This window comes from Chiloscyllium punctatum, chromosome 21 (genome assembly GCF_047496795.1).
Source record: "Chiloscyllium punctatum isolate Juve2018m chromosome 21, sChiPun1.3, whole genome shotgun sequence".
NCBI classification, from domain to species: Eukaryota; Metazoa; Chordata; class Chondrichthyes; order Orectolobiformes; family Hemiscylliidae; genus Chiloscyllium; species Chiloscyllium punctatum.
The window spans coordinates 16,954,341-16,977,370 of NC_092759.1; the positions used below are offsets into that span (position 1 = coordinate 16,954,341).

At 50.0% G+C, this 23,030-nt stretch overlaps 1 protein-coding gene across 1 annotated transcript in view; it reads left to right on the forward strand.

Moving 5' to 3' along the window:
- The first annotated feature begins 9,380 nt into the window (after nt 1-9,380).
- The window catches only part of tnfsf12 (TNF superfamily member 12), a 48,505-nt gene continuing 34,855 nt past the window's right edge, over nt 9,381-23,030 (forward strand). Inside the window, exon 1 of the mRNA XM_072591611.1 lies at nt 9,381-9,637. Within this exon, the coding sequence (XP_072447712.1) occupies nt 9,410-9,637 (228 nt within the window). The 5' untranslated portion in view covers nt 9,381-9,409. The remainder of the gene's footprint in view (nt 9,638-23,030) is intronic.

Consider the following 23,030-nt stretch of genomic DNA (forward strand, 5'->3'; position numbering starts at 1 on the left):
AAACTGATTTAAAGTCACTAACGGAAACAGAAATTGCTGGAGAAACTCAGCAGGTCTGCGGGGAGAAATCAGAGTTAATATTGAGGGTCCAGTGACCCTGAGAGTCATAGAGATGTACAGCACGGAAACAGACCCTTCAGTCCAACTCGTTCATGCTGACCAGATATCCTAAACTAATCTAGTCTCATTTGCCAGCATTCGGCCCATATTCCTGTAATCCCTTCCTGTTCATAAACCCATCCAGATGCCTTTTAAATGTTGTCATTGTATCAGCGTCCACCACCTCCTGTTTGAGATTTTAAAAAAACACTGCAGATGCTGGAATCCAAGGTAGACAGGCAGGAGGCTGGAAGAACACAACAAGCCAGGCAGCATCAGCTGGAGAACTCAATGTTTCAGGTATAACCCTTCTTCAGGATTTTGGGTTACACCTGAAGTGTTGACTTCTCCACCTCCTAATGCTGCCTGCCTTGCTGTGTCCCCCCAGCCTCCTGCCTGTCCATCCTGATGCTGCCTGCCTTGCTGTGTTCTCCCAGCCTCCTGCCTGTCCCTCCTGATGCTGCCTGCCTTGCTGTGTTCTTCCAGCCTCCTGCCTGTCCCTCCTGATGCTGCCTGCCTTGCTGTGTTCTTCCAGCCTCCTGCCTGTCCCTCCTGATGCTGCCTACCTTGCTGTGTTCCCCAGCCTCCTGCCTGTCCCTCCTGATGCTGCCTGCCTTGCTGTGTTCCCCAGCCTCCTGCCTGTCCCTCCTGATGCTGCCTGCCTTGCTGTGTTCCCCCAGCCTCCTGCCTGTCCCTCCTGATGCTGCCTGCCTTGCTGTGTTCTCCCAGCCTCCTGCCTGTCCCTCCTGATGCTGCCTGCCTTGCTGTGTTCTTCCAGCCTCCTGCCTGTCCCTCCTGATGTTGCCTGCCTTGCGGTGTTCTTCCAGCCTCCTGCCTATCCACCATTTCCTCTGGCAGCTCGTTCCATATACACTCCACCCTCTGTGTGAAAAAGTTCTCCCTTAGGTCCCTTCTAAATCTTTCCCCTCTCACCTTAAACCTATGCCCTCTAGTTCTGGACTCCCCCACCCCAGGGGAAAAGACCTTGACTCTTCACCTTCTCCATGCCCCTCATGATTTTATAAACCTCTATAAGGTCACCCCTCAGCCTCTGATGCTCCAGGGAAAACAGCCCCAGCCTGTTCAGCCTCTCCCTACAGCTCAAGCCCTCCAACCCTGGCAACATCCTTGGATGAGTCGGACCGAAAGGTCTGCTTCCATGCTGTACATCTCTATGACTCTAACATCCTTGCAAACCTCTTCTGAACCCTTTCAAGTTTCACAACATCCTTCTGATAGGAGGGAGACCAGAATTGCACACAGTATTCCAAAAGTGACTTAACCAATGACCTGTATGGCCACACGATGACCTCCCAACTCCTATACTCAATGCACTGACCAATAAAGACAAGCATACCAAACGCCTTCTTCACTATCCTGTCTACCTGCGACTCCACTCTCAAGGAGCTATGAACCGAGGTCTCTTTGTTCAGCAACATTCCCCAGCGCCCTCCCATTAAGCATGTAAGTTCTGCTCTGAATTGCTTGATCAAAATGTAACACCTCACATTTATCCAAATTAAACTCTGTCTGCCTTAAGCCTTGTCACTCCTTAAACCAGGAGCAAAGGTCCCGTTGGGGATGGGGGGGGCATTGTGACATTTGGAGGACACACCCAGAGGTTGAGTGAGTTCGTAAAACCTGGACACTCCAACCACCAACATCAAGATAAGCACCTAGAGAGTCAACAGTGGTGTATACACAGTGTCGGTACACCAGAGTGAAAAGTCAAAGTGAATAAACAATTCATCAGATCTGGAAAGATGTCAAAATCATTACTTTTACCCAGTCAGAGATCTTATCTGGACTTCATGTTTTATGGGATATGGGTCTCTCTGGCTGGACCCTGCATTTATCACCCCATCCCTAATTGCCCCCTTCAGAAGGTTGGTGGGTGGGGGGGGGTAAGCTGCCTTCTTGAACTGCCGCAGTCCCATGTAGTGTGGGGTGTTGTTTGGGAGGGAGTTCCAGGGTTCTGACGCAGAGACACTGAAGGAACGGCCGATGTATTTTCAAGTCGGGATGGGGAGGGGCTCGGAGGGGAACTCGCAAGGGGGATGGTGTTCGCTCGTATCTGCTGCGTTTGTCCTTCTAGATGGTAGACGTCAGGAGTTTGGAAGCTACCTTGCCGGGACGCTGCAGTGCAGTCTATAGACAGTACACACTGTGCAGCAGTGGTAAAGGGAGTGAGTATTGAAGGTGGTGGTTATGGTTCCCATGAAGCAGACTGCTTTGTCCTGGTTGGTATTTAGCTTATTGAGGTGTTGTTGGAGCTGCACCCATCCAGGTAAATGGAGAGTATGTGGATGTAGGTTTGCTCACTGAGCTGCAAGGTTCATTTTCAGATGTTTCGTCACCATACTAGGTAACATCTTCAGTGAGCCTCCAACTGAAGCACCGGTGGTGTCGCCCGCTTTCTATTTATATGTTTGAGTTTCCTTGGGTTGGTGATGTCATTTCCTGTGGTGACACTCCCACAGTCCAAAGATGTGCAGGTCAGGTTAATTGGCCGTGCTAAATTGCCCATAGTGTTAGGTGCATTAGTCAGGGGTAAATATAGGGTAGGGGTAAATATAGGGTAGGGGAATGGATTTGGGTGGGTTTCTCTTCAGAGGGGCTGTGTGGACTTGTTGGGCCAAAGGGCCTGTTTCCACACTGTAGAGAATCTAATCATTTCCTGGTGATGTCATTTCCTGTTCTTTTTCTCAGGGGGTGGTAAATGGGATCCAAGTCAATGTGTTTGTTGATAGAGTTCTGGTTGGAATGTCATGCTTCTAGGAATTCTCGTGCGTGTCTCTGTTTGGCTTGTCCCAGGATGGAGGTGTTGTCCCAGTCGAAGTGGTGTGTAAGGATACTAGTGAGTGAGAGTCATGCTGCTTTGTGGCAAGTTGGTGTTCATGTATCCTGGTGGCCAGTTTTCTCCTGACTTGTGCCTGATAGACAGCCATGTTTGAATGGCAGAGCAGACTTGATGGGCCGAATGGTCCAATTCTGCTTCTTTATCTTATGGTGGACAGGCTTTGGGGACTCAGGAGGTGAGTTGCTCATTGCAGAATTCCCAGCCTCTGACCTGCTCTTTATAGCTGCAGTATGGCTATTCTAGTTGAGTTTCTGGTCAATGGTACCAGCAACAATATGAACAGTGGGAGGTTTCGTGATGATACTGCCATTGTACAATGATTAGCTTCTCTCCTGTCGGACTTGTCCATCATGTATGTTACTTGATGTCTTAAGTCAAAGAACCGCAGATGCTGGAAATCTGAATCAAAAACAGAAATTGCTGCAGAAACTCAGCAGGGTCTGGCAGCATCTTTGGAGAGAAAGCAGAATTAATGTTTCAGGACCAGTGACCTTTCTTCAGAATGTTACTTGCCACTTGTCAGCCCAGACCTTGATATTGTCCAGATCTCGTTGCATTTGGACACGGACTGCTTCAGTATCTGAGGAGTGGTGTTGGACATTGTGTAATCATCAGCGAACATCCCCACTTCTGACCTTTATGGTGGAGGGAAGGGCATTGATGATGCAGCTGAAGATGGTTGGGCCTGAGGACACTACCCTCAGGAACTCCTGCAGAGATGACCGGGAGTTGGGATGACTGACCCTCCAACAACCACCACCGTCTTCCTATGTGTCAGGTATGACTCGAACCCACAGAGAGTGTTCCTCCTATGGCTATGTACAGTAACTTTGCTGAAGTCTCTGAGATTTATATTTGCAAATGGGACTGATGAAAGGACTTTGCATGTTAGAATCGTGGGTCAAAGTGACTCTGTCAGTTCTAACTTCTTGCTCGAGAAACTGGAAGCACTGGAGAAACTCAGCAGGTCTGGTAACCTCTGCAGAGAGAGAAAAACATAGAGTTAACCCTTTGACTCCAGCGACTCTTTGCCAGAACTGGTCTCACCTCTTGCTTTCCCAGGATTCCAAAACATAACATTTCAATGTGAAGGATGACTTTGGACATTGACATTCCAATGGCATTCCTGTAAAAAATCCTTGACGCTCAAGAGATCAAGAGGTGATTTATCCGAGGTGTTTTGACAAAGAAATTGTTCTCATCAATAGTGTCATTGAGTTGCGCAGCACGGAAATAGACCTCTTGGCCCAACTTGTCCATGCCGACCAGATATCCTAACCTAATCTAGTCCCATTTGCCAGCAGTTGGCCCATATCCCTCTAAACCCTTCCCACTCAATTATCGATCCTTTTAAATGTTGTCATTGTACCAGCCTCCACCACCCCCTCTGGCAGCTCATTTCATATAGGGAACTCCGTACCACAGAGAGCTGTGGGGGTAAAGACCTTGTGTATATTGAAGGCTGAGACAGATTCTACATCAGTCAAGGGTTATGGATATGGGGAATGTTGGATCAGCCACACTTGGAGGAAACTCGAGGGGTCGAATGGCTTCCTCCTGTTCTTATTTCTTAAAGCCTTCCAAAAGGAGGAGATGGGTATAGGAGCTTTGTGAGGAAAGAGTGAGAGGGAGCAGGACTGACTGGACTGAATCAGTCGGTGCAAAGTGACAAACTGAATAGGTTCTCTCAGGGGTGTGCTGTCCACTGACTCTGTGGCTGTTTCTCTTGCGCAGTGATACTTACCAGCTGCCAGGGACAGAACCACATCCGTTGCAACCGATAAGATGAGGCTGCTATTTTGGACTCTAAGCAGAAGAAACCTTGCAAGGCCCCCCCGAAGGGTCAAAGCAGCATCTGTGGAGAGAGAAAGCCCAGGGAGGGGTTTGATGTATCTGGGGTCGGAATAATGAGACTCATACTTTGTACCAAGTAGAACGATAATGGAAGGGCAGTGGAGAGGTACCTGACCCGGGAGGAAGGAATCTTTGCAGAAGAAAAGATTGCAATTCTTCAGCTCCTTTTGCAACCACAGAACATGCCACTGGAGTTCTTTTATGGAAGTGGTCACTACTGTAACATGAGAGCATAGTGCAGGCTGCCTTGAGCAGTAACACAACTGGGATTCTGTAATCTCAAAGGAAAAAGCCAACTGGAACACATCTGGTATCTCTGGCAACTGTTCCCACCCCCCCCCCCAAACCCATCCCAAATTAACATTGAATTGAATGGCTTCCTCAGGCCATTACAGAGGGCAGCTAAAGGGGTAGTCTGTGGAGTCTGGAGTCATGTGTAGAACCAGACGGGCTAAGGATGGCAGATTTCATTCACCGAAGGACCAGTTATGGTGTTTCCTTTTACAACACAATCGATCATACTTTCATGGGCGCCATCACGGAGCTCCTCGCTATCAATGATAGATTTAATTCATCGTTATTGAAATCACACTGGGGCGGGGTTTTGAACTCTGAACCTCAACGCGTCAGGTCAGGTGGTGGTGGGGGCAGCTGCCACAGTCACCTTGTGAATCAGTCTGGCCTCTTTCCTGCTAGTTGAACAGATTTTGTCATCATGTGGAGTTTTGTTTTATTTGCTAAGGGGATGAGGTTGTCACTGGCTAGACCCAGCATTTAGCACCCATCCCTAATTACTCGGAGGGCAGTCAACCACATTGCTGTGGGTCTGGAGTCACGTGTAGGCCAGACCAGGTAAGGATGGCAGTTTCCTTCCCTAAAGAACACTCGTGAACCAGATGGATTTTTCCAACAATCGATTCAAGGTCGTCCTTAGATTCTTAATTCCACATTTCTACTGAATTCAAATTTCACCATCTGCCGTGGTGGGATTTGAACCGGGGTCCCCAGACACCACCTGGATTAACAGTCCAGTGATAACGCCACCAGGCCGTCTCCCCGCCCAATGTGGCGTTCTTGTGTTTGTCCTGACGAGCGCAAGGTGAAAAGCTTCAGCAACACGTCTCTCTTTGGAGCAGTGCTTTGAAATGAGTGTAAAAGCCAGTGAGTGATATTTTGCCTCTGTGTTGTTGATCTACTTCCCGTCAAATTAGAGGCTGGGGACCGGTTCATGGCATTGGCTACACTGAGATGTTATTGATAGCAACCTGAGCAGTGTAAACAGAGAGACAGCGTGAAAGCTAACACCGCTTTGAGCACTTTAACATTCACATTCAAGATGTGGCGTGTTCGGTGTCAGACACCATTCTCAACTCAGCTGACTGATTTTCCCCCCTCCCTGGTTGCCCCCACCAACAATTCCGCTCACAATTCCTGCTTTCAATTACCACTTCCTTGCATTTCTAACACTTTCTCAAATGCCAACACTTTCTGGAGGCATCCGAGGTTAGCACCTGTTCCCTTGGCCCATTTCGGTCCAAATGCCAGCTCTTCGACACAGACTGCCTCTCTCTCAGATGTCAGTCCTCCATCCTATAAGTGACGTTGCTTCTTATCCACTGAGTGCCACTGTGTGTTTTGGCATAACCGAACACTTGCAGGGGATAGCAGAGGACACTGATTCTCATTTACATAGCAGGACATGCAGAACGAGCGAGAAAGATCTCAAATCTATACTGAGACCACAGTCACATCTGCTGGCCTGGATCCTAAGGTGGCAATATTGGAGATGCTGTCACATTCCTCCTCTGAAGACTGACAACAACTCCTGGTTTTTTTTACACGTGCGGAATTCCAGATGATTCTACACTGTGTAATGGCAGAACCGGGCTGCAATCAATTAAAAATTACACAAATGTCAAGAGTTTAGAAGCTAATTGAAGGTTTGGGTACTTCACATCGAACAACAGGGCAGCACGGTGGCACAGTGGTCAGCACTGCTGCCTCACAGCGCCAGAGACTCGGGTTCAATTCCCGCCTCAGGCGACTGACTGTGTGGAGTTTGCCTGTTCTCCCCGTGTCTGCGTGGGTTTCCTCCCACAGTCCAAAAATGTACAGGTCAGGTGAATTGGCTATGCTAAATTGCCCATAGTGATAGGTAATTTACATTAGGTAATGGGTAAATGTAGGGGAATGGGTATGGGTGGGTTGCGCTTCGGCGGGTCGGTGTGGACTGGTTGGGCTGAAGGGCCTGTTTCCGCACTGTAAGTAATCTAATCTAACAGATACCAGGGAGTGCATTATATACGAGTTGAGATACAAAGTAACTGATACCCCGGAATGAATTACAGTCTGGAATCTAATCGAGGGTTCAGGGTGGTTTATATACAGAATAACAGATACCCGGGAGTGAGTTACAGACTGGAATCTAATCGAGGGGTTCAGGATGGTTTATATACAGAATAACAGCTACCTGGGAGTGAGTGACAGACTGGAATCTAATTGAACAGTTGGGTGGTTTCAGTGTATAAAATAACAGATACCTAGATATTCTAATGTAGTACTGAGTCGCACGTTAAGTGAAGGGCTGTCCTGCATCACCCCACTTTGTAGCGCGTGCTTTATATCCTGTCCAGCTATTCTCCTCTCGAAGCCCTCACCCACGTGTGGCTAATTATCAGTTTCGTCTCTCACGACTGACCCTCCACCATCCCATCAATGTCACACCAAACTCAGGAACAAATTTTGAAACAGCCAATTGTCAGTCAAATGTTTGTAGCCAATTTCCACACAGCCAGCTCCCAAACGCAGCAATTATTAACCCATTCCCCACCAACACCCCCAGACTGTCCACTGTGAAATCTTTGTGAAACCTGCTGCCTGTCCATCTCTTCCGAAGTGGCAATTATTAGTTGCCTGACCCACAAGTCCAGAGAGCACAGTACATGGAGTCACACACACAGCACAGAAACAGACCCTTCGGCCCAACCAGTCCATGCTGACCACAATCCCAAACTAAACTAGTCCCACCTGCCTGCTCCTGGCCCATATCCCTCCAAATCTTTCCCATTCATGGACTTATCCAAATGTCTCTTAAACATTGCAACTGTGCCTGCATCCAGGAAGCTCATTCCACACACAAACCGCTCTCTATGTGTAAAAAGAATTTCCCCTCGTGTCTTTTTTAAATCTCTCTCCACTCACTCTAAAAATGTGCCCCCTAGTCTTGAAATCCCCCCCCCCCACCCTAGGGAAAAGACACCTGCCATTCACCTTATCTATACTCCTCATGGTTTTATAAACCTCTATAAGGTCGCCCCTCAGCCTCCTACATTGCAGTGAAAAATGTCCCAGGCCTTCTCTATAACCCAAACCCTCCATACCCAGCAACATCCTGGTGAATCTCTACTGGACCCTCTCCAGTTTAATAATATCCTTCCTATAACAGGGGGACCAGAACTGGACAGTACTCCAGAAGAGGTCTCACTAATACTGGATTAGTGGTGCTGGAAGAGCACAGCAGTTCAGGCAGCATCCAACGAGCAGCGAAATCGACGTTTCGGGCAAAAGCCCTTCATCAGGAATCTTTCCAGCATCTGCAGTCATTGTATTTACCTCGAGGTCTCACTAATGTCCTGTACAACCTCAACATGACGTCCCAATGCCTGTACTCCAAGGTCTGAGCAATGAAGGCAAGCATGACAAATACCTTCTTAACCCCCTCCTGTCTACAGATGATGCAAATTTCACAGAATTAAATACCTGAACCCCTAGGTTCTGGACAGTGAATAATGGCCAGCTATTTGACTGGGTATAAGCTTCTCTCTCACTTTTTCTCTCTCCAGTTCAAGCTGTAAGGTCTGGTGGTCGCACTGAGAGAATACTGCTCTGTTGGAGGTGTCTGCTTTCGGTTAACCCCTTTGGTGGACTTTAGGGACCCCACCCGTTCCAAAAGTTTGTTTCTACTTTTTTTTTCACAGTCACAAGATGGTCCAATCTCTCCAGAAGGGAAGGAAACACACAAGTGGCCAGTCACAACTCCAGGGTGTCGGTGGACACCGCGTGCTCCTTCTCCAAGGACACCCGGGCTGAAAAGTTTGTTTCTACTCCAGTATCTTCCAATTAACATCAGTACAAAGTAAAACAAATTGAGTTTATTGTTTGGGGGGGGGGTGGGGTGGGTGAGGGGTAGCTCGCTGTGAGCAGATTGGTCGCCTGCAGCTGTGACATCACCCACCCCTTCAAAAGTGGACCGCCCTGTCGGCCTGAAGATGCGGGAGGCGCTACAGAAATGCAGCTCCTTTTTTTTTTAAAAAAAAAGTGCTTGTTGGTTTCTGGAGTCTCGCCAGCGTGGAGCTGGCCGGACAGCTATTCGGCAACAGGATGCTTCAAGAGCAAGCAATGCCTCTTTAAGTGTTGAGTCTCCTGGGGAGGCTAGGAAAAGGAATCAGTTTCCTGTTGGCAAAGGTCTGTCCTTCCTGGTGTGTGAGGAACAGTTCTATCAGTTCAGGGAAGGTGCTGGGGGAAGAGCAGGGGGGTGGTGGGGGAAGATTATATTTAAATGAAAGACGTCCTGAGCCAAGTTCCTCCGCCAAGTTTATGTCCTGCCCCGTCCCCGGAGCACCAGTCTGCAGCAGGATGGGACAGGTGGGCGTCGGAGGAATGGCCGGGGTTAGGAGGCTGAGGTGGAAGATCCGCCTGGCGTTGCTGACAGCTCTAGCGGTCTCTCTGGCTTTTTCCAGCCTGGCACTGGCTGCCCTGTCCTGGCTCAAGTGTCTCAGTCTGTCCCGGTCTCTGCAAGCCTGGGAGAGCAGCCTTCAGAGACAAGTAAGGAGGGCTGGGGGTAGCGCAATCCTCGGGACTTGGAGGGAGGGAAGGTGGACTGAGTTGAAATGAACAGGGGGCGAGAGGAAAGTGTCGCGCTCAAATGCATTTTGATTTGGTCAAACGGTGGGTGGGGGGGAAGTTTGTTTTGTCTGAGTTTGTGTTTTGCGGAGTTTTGGAGCAGCGAGAGTTTTTTGATTTCAGTTTTTGTGTCGCCTCTTCCCTGTCTGGTCCTGGCAAATTCAGCTGCTCTCCGGGGTCTTTCCCCCCCCCCCCCACCCCAGGGTAAACTGTGGGTGATTTCACCCACCTCCGGGCAGATTCTGTGCAATTTCACCCCCTCCCCACACCCCAGGACAGACTCTGTGCGATTTCCCCCCGCCCCCCCACCCCCCGCCTCCAGATTCTGCAATTTCACCCTCCACCCACCCCAGGGACTCTGTGCAATTTCGCCCCCCACCCCAGGGTAGACTCTGTGCAATGTCACCCCCCCCCCCCCAACCCAGGGTAGACTCTGTGCAATGTCACCCCACCCACCCCAGGGACTCTGTGCAATTTCGCCCCCCCACCCCAGGGTAGACTCTGTGCAATGTCACCCCCCCCCCCAACCCAGGGTAGACTCTGTGCAATGTCATCCCTCCCCCCCCCCCCCACCCCAGGGTAGACTCTGTGCAATGTCACCCCCCCCCCCCCCACCCCAGGGTAGACTCTGTGCAATACTCCCGTGATGTGTTGGACGGGGGGTGGACGCAGTGGAAAATCACACAACTCCAGGTTAAGGTCCAACATGTTTATTTGGAAGGACAGTAATCTCAGGACTGTGTGCATTTGCCCCCTCCCCTCCCCTCCCCACCCTGCCCCAGTCAGGACTGTGTGCATTATCCATCTGCCCCCCCCCCCCCCCCCAAAACCAGGATTGTGTGCATCGCCCCCTCCCTCCGGGTCCCTGCAGAGTGGGGTGTGTTTTCCCTTGTGCTAGACATCAGGGTTTAGTTCCTGAGGAGCATGGCTGACTCACTAATCCCTGTGACCCCCACCCCCCACTGCCTTCCAATCAGAAGGTGGTGGGTTCAACTCCTTCCTGCTTCCTCCCTTGCCAGCCCTGTCCTGCTTCAGGTGAGAAGGACTGAGATGCCTTGCTGTGTGGGCCAGGGGGAGCTAGGTTGAGTCTGAGCAAGCTCTGCCTACAGTCTACAAGTCTGGATCCACCCTGGGTGCACACTCCCTGGTGAGGTGCGAATCCATTGGGATTCTGTCGTGATAAGGATGTCAATCGAACATTCCAGCGCCCTTTGGCCCTCGATGTTGCACCGACCTGTGAAACCAATCTGAAGCCCATCTAACCTACACTGTTCCATCCTCATCCATATGTTTATCCAATGACCATTTAAATCCCTTAAACTTGGCGAGTCTACTGCTGTGACTCATTCCTGATGAAGAGCTGTTTTCCCTGCTCCTCGGATGCTGCCTGATCTGCTGTGCTTTACCAGCACCGCTTTAACATTGAGTCTATTACTGTTGCAGGCTGCGCGTTCCACACCCCGACTACTCTCTGAGTAAAGAACCTACCTCTGACATCTGTCCTATATCTATCACCCCTCCAGTTTCAAGCTATGTCCCCTTGTGCTAGCCATTATCATCTGAGGAAAAAGGCTCTCACTGTCCACTCTGTGCTGCTAGGAGGCCCAGTGATGGGCTGATTGGTAGCTGTCAGTGTTATAATGATTGTGTGCACAGGACTGTGTGGATAGGCAGGACGTGGGCTGAGGCAGCCACATCCCTTGAGCTCTTTTCAGCACTGCCCCCTTCCCCCCCCCCCCCCCCCCCCCTTCATAGACATCAGCTCATCTGAACCTCTGCTAACCCCTATCCTCCCTCGGTCCTCATCCCTGCTTCCCCCTCCCCTTACAGAAATCCCCACCCCACATCCTCCCACCATTTCAACATTTTGGTGCATAGGTTCCCTACAGTGTGGAATCAGGCCATTCAGCCCAACAAGTCCACAGCGACCCTCTGAAAAGTAACTTGCCCAGACCCATTCCCCTACATTTCGCCCCCCTGACCTAACCTACACATCCCTGGACACATTTGCAAGGCCAATCCACCCTAATCTGTACATCTAGGGCGGCTCGGTGGTTAGCGCTGCTGCCTCACAGCACCAGGGACCCAGGTTCAACTCCTGCCTCGGGCAACTGTCTGTGTGGAGTTTGCACATTCTCCCCGTGTCTGCGTGGGTTTCCTCCCACAGTCCAAAGATGTGCAGGTCAGGTGAATTGTTAGGTGTAGGGGAATGGGTCTGGATGGGTTGCTCCTCTTCGGAGAATCGGTGTGGATTTGTTGGGCCGAAGGGCCTGTTTCCACACTGAAGGGAAATCTAATCTTTGGGCTGTGGGAGGAAACCGGAGCACCCAGGGGAAACCCACACAGACACTGGGAGAATGTGCAAACTCCACACAGGCAGTCGCCCGAGGGTGGGATCGAACCTGGATCCCTGACGTTGGGAGGCAGCAGGGCTAACCACTGAGCCACTGGGGCCACTCTTGTCTTCAACTGCCTCCGCAGCACCGTCTCCCTGCCTCTGACTCCATCCAGGCCCCCACACCCTTCTCTGAGATTTCTGTGTTGTTCTGACTCAGCCTCCTCGGAGATTCCCATCGTTCCCCCTGTTGACGGTTGCTGAGGAGTGTTCTCGAACAGAGAGGCCTAAAGGTGCGGGTATGTAGCTCCAAGAAAGTTACGTCACAGAGCGGTGAAGAAGGCATTTGGCACACTTGCCTTTATTGGTCAGAGTATTGAGTACAGGAGTTGGGAGGTCATGTTGCGGCTGTACAGGACATTGGTTAGGCCACCTTTGGAACACTGCATTCAATTCTGGTCTCCCTCCCATAGGAAGGATGTTATTAAACTGGGAAGAGTTCAGAAAAGATTCACTGGGATGTTGCCAAGACTGAGTTATCAGGATAGGCTGGGAATTGTTTCTCTGGAGTGTAGGAGGCTGACCTTTTTATAGAGGTTTATAAAATCATGAGGGGCATGGATAAAGTAAATAGCGCACGTCTTTTTCCCAGGGTGAGGGAGTCCAGAACTAGAGGGCATAGGTTTAGGGTGAGAGGGGAAAGATATAAAAGAGACCTAAGGGGCAACTTTTTCACGCAGAGGGTGGTGCGTGTATGGAATGAGCTGCCAGAGGATGTGGTGGAGGCTGGTACAATTACAACATTTAAAAGGCACCTGGATGGGTATATGAATAGGAAGGGTTTGGAGGGATATGGGCCAAGTGCTGGCAGGTGGGACTAGTTCAGTTTAGGGAACTTGGTCAGCATGGACATGTTGGACTGAAGGGTGTGTGTATCCGTGCTGTATGACTCTGTTACTGAGCCTTCAGCTGCCCGAGCCCTAAGCTCTCCAGCTGCTACTTCCTCTTCCTCTGAGACATTACCCGACCCTCTTTGACCAAGCTTCTGGTCACCTCTCCCTGGTCTGTCCTCCTGCACTGCCACCTCGGTGGATGTTTTACCATCTTCAAGAAGTGCAAGTTGTCATTGCCAATACCCTCTGTATTGGCCTCTGAGGCTCTGGAATCTGAGGTGACCTCCACCAATTCAAGTGTGTTAATACCATATATACTTCAGTTCAGAGTCGATCTTGTGTATATGTTGACCCATGACTTTTGGGCCAAACAAAAGTTTCCTGATGCCATCTGGTTACCTGGGACAACAGGATGGTTCAGTGGTTAGCACTGCTGCCTCACAGAATCTGGGACCTGGGTTCAATTCCCGCCTCAGGCAACTGTCTGTGGAGTTTGCACATTCTCCCTGTGTCTGCGTGGGTTTCCTTCCACAACCCAAAAATGTGCAGGTTAGGGTGGAATGGCCGTGGGAAATTGCCTGTAGTGTTCAGGGATATGTGAGTTGGATGCATTGGTCAGGGGTAAATGCGGAGTAATGGGGAATGGGTCTGGGTGGTTACTCTTCGGAGGGTCGGTGTGGACTTGTTGGGCCGAAGGGCCTGTTTCCACACTGTAGGGAATCCGTATCATCGCTGCAAGAATTCTATATTATCCAACCCCCAGCCTGCCACTGAAGCAACATTCACCCTGTGCAGTCTACACAGTCAAAGTTGGCAGAGTGATGAGACGGCCTAGCGGTATTAACCCTAGACTCTTACTCTAGAGACCTAGGTAACGTTCTAGGGATCTGGGTTCGAATCCGGCTGCGGTAGATGGAGGGAAATTGGTGACCTTGAATCAATTGTTGATTGTCGGGGGCGGTGGGCTGATATCTGTCTGATTCACTCATGTCCTTTAAGGATGGGAGCTGCTGCCCTTACCTGGAATGGCCTACGTGGGTGTCCAGACCCAGAGCAACGTGGTTGACTCTTTTAACTGCCCTCGGGGAGGGGCAATAAATGCTGGCCCAGCCACATTCTGTAAACGAATCAAAAGGAAGTTCAGTTCCTGTCAAGTTTAGGATAGCCATTGTTCTTTTTGGCTTTCTTTGGTGCTCACCTTAAGGGGGTATGATGGGAGCAGTCTCCAGCCTGCTCAGTTTATCATCCCCTGATGTACCACTGCAAATGTTTATCCTTGACCGAGGAGGGGGGGGTCTATGCTTATTGGACGTTGACAGGAGTTGAGGTTGTGAGCTGAGAAGGTGTGACCTGTGTAGCAGACTCAAGGGGCTGAATGGCCTCCGACAGCTTCCAATGTGGATGCCAACAGGAGGGGCTGCAGTTCAACACCCGGTGAATGTTAACTTCCATCTTCAGTTGACGTTACAGCTGCAGGATCACATTTGGACGTGATTTTCCTGGCATCCACGCTGCTCTTAAACGGAGGTCACTGGTGACCACTTGGGGACACCCACCCACCCATCACCACCCAGGAGATCACCAAGGGGGAGGGTTTGGATGGGGATTGGACAGGGATCGGGAGCAGCGTGAAGTGGAAGCTGATGACCTGACCTTACTGTTTGCATTTCTTAGCGTCACAAGCCGAGCTCCGTGCCAGGTGTGGAAGGAACTGCTGAGGGGAAGAGCTTTTTTTTTTAAAAAAAAACACAACAACAACAACAAAAAAAACCCCCCCACTCTTGGCCCTCTCAGTTGCTGGCAGCCCCCTTTGGAAACCGACATCCACACAGTGACGCACTCCTGCGGTGAGCTCTTGGCAAACGACACAGTGGGCTGTCAAAAGCCAGGCAGAGCTGGCAAGGTGTAGGCAGCCTGCAGCAGCACGTATCAGCATGTCCCTGCTGCTGCTGCAGGATATGGGGCAGTCTGCCTGCACACAGCAACACCCCACCCACTCCTCCACCACCCCCCCCTCCAACACGCGCACTCTCTCTCGCGGTCTCTCTCTCTTGCACACTATCTCTCGCGCTCTCTCTCATGCACTCCTATGCATGCACTCTCTCGTGCGCTCGCGGTCTCCCGTGCTCTCTCTCTCGCGGTCTCCCGCGCTCTCTCTCTCGCTCTCGCGTGCGCTGTCTCACACTCTGTCTCTCGCGAGTTTAGAAGACTGAGAGGGGATCTGATTGAAACGTATAGGATTATGAAAGGACTGGACACTCTGGCAGGAGGGAACATATTTCCGTTGATGGGGAAGTGCCGAACCAGAGGACACAACTTAAAAATACGGGGTAGACCATTTAGGACAGAGATGAGGAGAAACTACTTCACCCAGAGAGTGGTGGCTGTGTGGAATGCTCTGCCCCAGAGGGCAGTGGAGGCCCAGTCTCTGGATTCATTTAAGAAAGAATTGGATAGAGCTCTTAAAGATAGTGGAGTCAAGGGGTATGGAGATAAGGCTGGAACAGGATACTGATTAGGAATGATCAGCCATGATCATATTGAATGGCGGTGCAGGCTCGAAGGGCAGAATGGCCTACTCCTGCATCTATTGTCTAATATGTAAACTCTAATATGTAAACTCTCTTTCTTGCGCACACACACACACACACACACACACACACACACACAGCAGTGCAGTAGTAGGAGTCCAGTTGGGAATACGTTGGGGTCCATCTGCCAGAGACGATCTACCCTTACATTCCCCAAAACAGTGGCAGCCCGATCTTTGACACTATGGGCACTCCCTCGGCGCTGACCCTCTGACAGTGTGGCGCTCCCTCGGCGCTGACCCTTGAACCCTAACCTCGGCATTAAAAGTGTGAAAGCTATTTTGTGAGCCCTGAACTGGCTGTTAAAGAGAAACTTTATGGAGTATATTAATCTGACAAGAAAACTCCACAATGAACCAACAGTGGAGACAGGAATCATAGAGATGTACAGCATGGAAACAGATCCTTCGGTCCAACCCAATCTAGTCCCACCTGTCAGCACTCAGCCCATGTCCCTCTAAACCCTTCATATTCATAAACCCATCCTGAGGGGGACAAGATGTGAAAGTCCTTGTGATGTGATGATTGTGATAATTTGGGAATCGGGGCCAACAATTGTGAGTTCGAATCTGAGAGTAGCAACTTCTGAATTTAAACACAGTTAATAAATCTGGAATAATCTGGGCAGCTATCATCGATTTATAAAAACCCGTCTGGATCATCAATGCCCCTTTCAAAAAGTTCAATCTTCCCTCCTTATCCAGTCTGGAGGATCTGAGCTATAGGGAGAGGTTGAACAGGCTGGGGCTGTTTTCCCTGGAACGTCGGAGACTGAGGGGTGACCTTGTAGAGGTTTATAAAATCATGAGGGGTATGGGTAGGATAAATAGGCAAAGTCTTTTCCCTGGGGTCGGGGAGTCCAGAACTAGAGGGGCATAGGTTTAGGGTGAGAGGGGAAAGATATAAATGGGACCTAAGGGACAACTTTTTCACGCAGAGGGTGGTGTGTGTATGGAATGGGCTGCCAAAGGAAGTGGTGGAGGCTGGTACAATTACAGCATTTAAAAGGCATCTGGATGGGTATATGAATAGGAAGGGTTTGGAGGGATATGGGCCAAGTGCTGGCAAATGGGATGAGATTAGGTTAGGATGTTTGGTCGGCATGGACGAGTTGGAGTGAAGGGTCTGTTTCTGTGCTGTACATGTCTGACTCTCTAGACCCCTCAGCCAATGTGACTGACTCTTAACTGACTTCCCCTCCCCCAAAATGGCTGAGCGAGCCACTCGATTCAAGGGACAATTAAGGATACTGGAATTGTTGGTGATATTCCGTCTTGCAGTATCTGTAGAGAGAGAGATAAAACAGAGTTAACATTTCCAAAGAGGAATCACTGGACTCGAAACATTAATGCAGATTATCTCCCCTGCACAGCTGCTGCCAGACCTGCTGAATTCCTCCAGCAGTTTCTGTTTCTGATGTGCAGCATCCGCAGTTGTTTTTAGTTTTTTTTTCCCTCTTCTGCAACCAGCGGTGATGCTCACCGTCCCACGGTAGAACTTGGACAGAGAAATCTCGCTGTCCCGAGTTTGGTTATCAAGGGATGGCTGGGAGAGAGGGTGAGGGGGCAGAGATCACAGTCCCTCACTCAGGGTGCTGTGTAAGTGGGGCCAGCAAGCTGATGTTTCAGCGGCAGGGGCAGGTCTGTGTGTGTCTGTGTGTGTGTCTGTGTGTGTCTGTGTGTGTGTGTGTGTGTGTGTGTGTGTGTGTGCGCCCAGCGGATTGGGCAGCAAGTCAATCTGTGGGCTGTCTGTATGCCATCGCTTCCTGCCAGTGCCCATCCACAGTCTCTGGGTTGGGTTGTTGACTCACCAAGAGTGGATCAGGTGCCAGGGCCAGTTCCTGCCAGCTCTATAAAAAGCACCAAGTGTCAGAGCTAAGCAGTCCCCGATGAGGAAGCCACATTACAATCTTGTGCTCACTGGATAACGCTGAGGGGATTTACCCAACTCTGGCCTCTCATCTATCCCGATTTCCACTGCAGGCCCCAGCTTCCCACCCGAAACCCCTGTATCTCTCTCTCTCCGCCCCTGCTTATCTCTCTCTCTCTCTCTCTCTCTCTCTTTCTCTGCTTATCTCTCTCTCTCTGCCCCGTTTCCCTCTCTCTCTCTATACCTCCGCCCCTGCCTCTCTCTCTCTCTCTCTCTCTCTCTCTCTCTGCCCCTCCTTCTCTCCCTGTCTCTCTGCTCCCCACTCTCTTTCTCTGTCTCTCTCTCTCTCTCTCTCTCTTTGGTGCTACCTCTATATCTCTCTCGCTATCCCTCTCTATTCCACCTGTATGCTCAATATTCCACTCATCTATTCCCCTAGGCCTTCGCAAATTTGTCTGTTTTTCTGGCTGATGACCCCCAGTGACACACACAACACGTTCCCGTCCCGTGCAGGGGAGGTTTGAGCACATTGTTGGGCGGGCTGTTGTGTAGGGGATGTATTAGTTTGAGCCGCAGAGACTGAGTGACACTGAGCTTGGCTATTGAAACTTGTCGGAGGAGGAAAAGACTAATATTGACCCAACGTACATTTGTCCAACACCATAAGGAGCTGGCTGTGGGCCCAGGGACTTCTCAAGGCTGCTGCTTTGGTCACAGGATGCCAGGCCTCTCTCTGTCTCTCTCTCTCTCTCTCTCTCTCTGTCTCTCTCTCTCTCTCTCTCTCCGTCTCTGTCTCTCTCTCTCTCTCTCCGTCTCTCTCTCTCTCTCTCTGTCTCTCTCTCACATTCCTTTGTGAGTCATTGGCTCCAACGTGTCTTTGAACACACCAGGAGGTGTGCTTTGCTTCTTAAACCACGTTCCACCAGCCCCCACAACTCCAGCCTTGCCCCCTGCTGGCCTCAAGAACATGGTGTCCTTGGCAAGGTCTTGTCAATGAACTAAAGCCTGTGTTCAGTGACAGAAACAGAGCGCCGTGTCCACCTCTTAACCCTGACGCTATTGTATGAACACAGCGACCTGAAACCCAGACAGCAAGTGGCCTCTTCCCCTGGGCACACGGTAGCTCAGTGGTTAGCACAGCACCAGGGACCCGGGTTCGATTCCAAACAGGGGCCACTGACTGTGTGGAGCTTGCACATTCTCCAGGTGCTCCAGTTTCCTCCTGCAGTCCAAAGATGAACAGGTCAGGTAAATTGGCTGTGCTAGATTGCCCATGGTGTTAGGTGCATTAGTCAGGGGGAAATGTAGGGGAATGGGTCTGGGTGGGATACTCTTCAGAGCATCGGTGTGGACTTGTTGGGCCAAAGGGCCTGTTTCCACACTGTAGGGAATCTAAAGTCTCCCCTAGTATGGTCCTGGGCCAAGGCCTTAGGTCGGCCATCAGTTCGTGTCAATAACTAGGGGCTGAGAGAGTGTTCCTGCAATGATTTTGTGATCAGGAAGAGGGAGATGATCCCTACTGCCTGCAAACTGTTTAGGAAAATTTTTTTTTCAAATCTCTGGCAGTGGAGGTAAATGTTGGCCCCAATTGCGATTTCTCCCACAAGTTGAATAGCAAACGTTTGGACGAGGCCCTTACTGGCTGTCAAGAAACGCCTGTAAAATGAATCAGATTGAACCGTGGCAGCACAGAGGTCTTCCTGCCCGCAGTGACCATGAAAGACAGCCATTGAATGAGTTTTCCTTCAGAACCCCACCAATTCTTCTCTCTCTTCAAGCTATGGGAGAGAAAACTGCAACAGTTTTCTGTTTGGCTTGTTTCAACCAAAAGAGGTTTCCAGGTTGAGGTTAGAGGCTGCAGCTTGAGGGATGTAGGGAGGTTTGTCATTCTGTCAAGCAGGATTGACCAGGAGTCTCTCTCTCCTTCTGTTGCCTGCTGCCGTTGGTGCATTGGAAGGATTTGCAGATTGGCACTCTGTCTGTTTAAGCACATTCTGAGCCCACCTTCCCATTCAGGCCAATAGTTCCTGCAGTGAGTCTCGAACCAAGATCTTCTGGAGCAGAGGCAGGGACACCACCTGCTGTGCCAACACAATACCTCCTACTCTGTCAGTTAACACACTTCAGGTCTCACAGCACCGAAACAGACTCTTTGGTCCAACCAGTCCATGCTGACCATGTTCCCAAACTAAAGCAGTCCCACCTGCCTACTCCTGGTCCACATCGTTCCAAACCTTTCCTATTCATGTGCTTATCCAACTTTTAAATGGAATGTGCCTACCTCCACCACATCTTTAGGAAGTTCATTCCACATGAAAATTTTGCCCGTGTCTCACTTTTAATTTTCTCTCCTCTGGCCTTAAAAATATGCCCCCTAGTCTTCAAATCCCCCACCCTCAGGAAAAGACACCTACCATTAACCTTATCAGTGCCTCTCAGGATTTTGTAAACTGCTGTAAGGTCGCCTCTCAACCTCCTACACTCCAGTGAAAGAGGTTCCAGCCTATCCAGCCTCTCCTTATAACTCAAACCCTCCATTCCCTGCTGAACCCTCTCCAGTTAAATAATCTCCTTCCTATAACAGGGGGACCAGAACTGGACACAGTTCTCCAGACGAGGCCTCACCAATGTCCTGTACAACCTCAACATGACGTCCCAACTCCAGTACTCCTATTTTCTTTCTATTCTCTTGTAGGATGTGATGTGGATACTGCCAGCTGTGCCCAGGGGTTTACTGCCCTTTGAGAAGGTGGTGGGGACCTGCCTTCTTGAACAGCTGCAGTCCATATGGCGTGTTCCTTATAAGGGGTGGAACGCCAGGACTTTGCACATTGCCAGTTCCTATCTCGTTAATCCCACCACCCTTTTTCAGGTAGTCCACCCCAACTGTTTAACGACCTTCTGCGTTTAAAGTGTCACTTACCCTGTGTCATCCAGTTGCCGCTTACTTTCAATCTCTGGGTCCGGAATCCCGAACCCAGTTGCCAATTGAAATGGTTTCTGTGTTTGTGGGAAACCCCTACCCAACTGCGAAGGCCCTGTTTCTGTGCTGTGTGGGCTCAACGCTGTAAGGTGTACAAGACAAACTCGGCCAGACTTGACCTGTAGCTGGTGTCTCTTTACCGTTGGTATTGTCCTGGTAAACCCCACCGTTCCTAAAATGTGGTGCCTAACATTAAAAGCTGGGTGGGGGAGGCTGTGGTGAACTGTTGTCCTAAATTGCACAAGTCAGCATGACTTTAGTTCTGTCTTCGCTGACCCGATTGAGGAAGTCAGCCTTGTGGGTCATGTTGAAATAATGACCGCAGACTGACTTCAAAATACGTGAAGCCTCGGATTGTCTGAGTCCCCTTGGTTTCTTTACGCTTTCAGTGTCAAAGACACATCGTGGGCGGCACGGTGGCACAGTGATTAGCACTGCTGCCTCACAGCGCCAGAGACCCGGGTTCAATTCCCGCCTCAGGCGACTGACTGTGTGGAGTTTGCACGTTCTCCCCGTGTCTGCGTGGGTTTCCTCCGGGTGCTCCGGTTTCCTCCCACAGTCCAAAGATGTGCAGGTCAGGGTGAATTGGCCATGTTAAATTGCCCGTAGTCTTAGGTAAGGGGTATGGGTGGGTTGCGCTTCGGTGGGTCGGTGTGGACTTGTTGGGCCGAAGGGCCTGTTTCCACACTGTAATGTAATCTAATCTAATCAAATGATGGGCTGAGGGGCCTCTGTGTGTTCTGGACTTTGACCCTTCTGAGGAGGGGGGTGGGGGTCATGATGGAAGATGAGGGAGAGGTTGAACAGGCTGGGGCTGTTTTCCCTGGAGCGTCGGAGGCTGAGGGGTGACCTTATCGAGGTTTACAAAATTATGAGGGGCATGGATAGGGTAAATAGGGGTCGGGGAGTCCAGAACCAAAGGGCATAGGTTTAGGGTGAGAGGGGAAAGATATAAAAGAGACCTAAGGGGCAACTTTTTCACACAGAGGGTGGTACGTGTATGGAATGAGCTGCCAGAGGATGTGGTGGAGGCTGGTACAATTGCAACATTTAAGAGGCATTTGGATGGGTATATGAATAGGAAGGGTTTGGAGGGAGATGGGCCGAGTGCTGGCAGGTGGGACTAGATTGGGTTGGGATATCTGGTCGGCATGGTAGGGTTGGACCGAAGGGTCTGTTTCCGTGCTGTACATCTCTATGACTCTGTGTGTTGTGTCATATGCAGACGGGGTGGTTAAGAAGGCGTTTAGCACACTTGTCTTCATTGCTCAGAGCACAGGAGTTGGGACATCATATTGAGATTGTACAGGACTTTGGTGAGGCCTCTTCTGGAGTACTGTGTCCAGTTGTGGTCTCCCTGTTATAGGAAGGATATTATTAAACTGGAGAGGGTTCAGAAGAGATTTACTAGGATGTTGCTGGGAAAGGAAGGTTTGAGTTATAAAGAAAGGCTGGGACTTTTGTCACTGGAGTGTAGGTGGTTAAGGGGTGACCTGATAAAGATTTATAAAACCATGAGGGGTATAGAGGGGTATAGATATGGTAGGTGTCTTTCCCCTAGGGTGGGGGATTTCAAGACCATGGAATATATTTTTAAGGTGAGAGGAGAGAAATTTAAAAAAGACATGAGGGTCATTTTGTTTTTTTACAGAGTAGTTCATGTGTGGAATGAACTTCCAGAGGGAGTGGTGGATGTGAGCATAGCTACAATGTGTGAAAGACATTTGGATAAGTCCATGAATAGGAAAGGTTTGGAGGGATATGGGCCAGGAGCAGGCAGGTGGGACTAGTTTAGTTTGGGATTATGGTCAGCACGGACTGGTTGGGCCGAAGGATCTGTTTCTTTGATTAGTTTTTATTGGTGGAGGGATTGAGTTTCGGAACCATGAGGTCCTGCTGCAGCTGGACAAAACTCTGGTACGGCTGCACTTGGAGTATTGCGTGCAGTTCTGGTCACCGCGAAGGATACGGAAGCTTTGGAAAGGGTTCAGAGGAGATTTGCCAGGATGTTGCCTGGTCTTGAGGAAAGGCTGTTTTCATTAGAGAGAAGGTTGAGAGGTGACTTAATTGAGACATATAAGATAATCAGAGGGTTAGGTAGGGTGGATAGTGTGAGCTGTTTTGCACCGATAGCGATGGGCTAGCACGAGGGGACATAACTTTAAGTTGAGGGGTAATAGATATAGGACAAATGTCAGAGGTAGTTCAATTACTCAGAGTAGTAGGGGGCGTGGAATGCTCTGACTGGAACAGTAGTAGACTATCCAACTTTCAGGGCATTTAAATGGTCATTGGATAGACATATGGATGAGAATGGAATAGTGTAGGTTAGATGGGCTTCAGATTGGTTTAACAGGTCAGCACAACATCAAGGGCTGTGATGTTCAATGTTCTGTGTCCTGTGATTGTATATAATATGCATATTACAGTTATCTCAGTAACTTTCAGATGCTGTGGCAACGTGCCCTTGTGATATACATGTTGCAGTCTGGAGGTATGCTTAGTGACGCAGAGAGTGCACTCTCTCTTCCATATCCTGGCTAACCAAGCATCTCTCCCATTCTAGCTGCCTTCTGTTAATGTTGGGAATATTTACAGCAGCGTAATCCATCTGTGTGGACATGTTATGAATGCAGTTTACTCA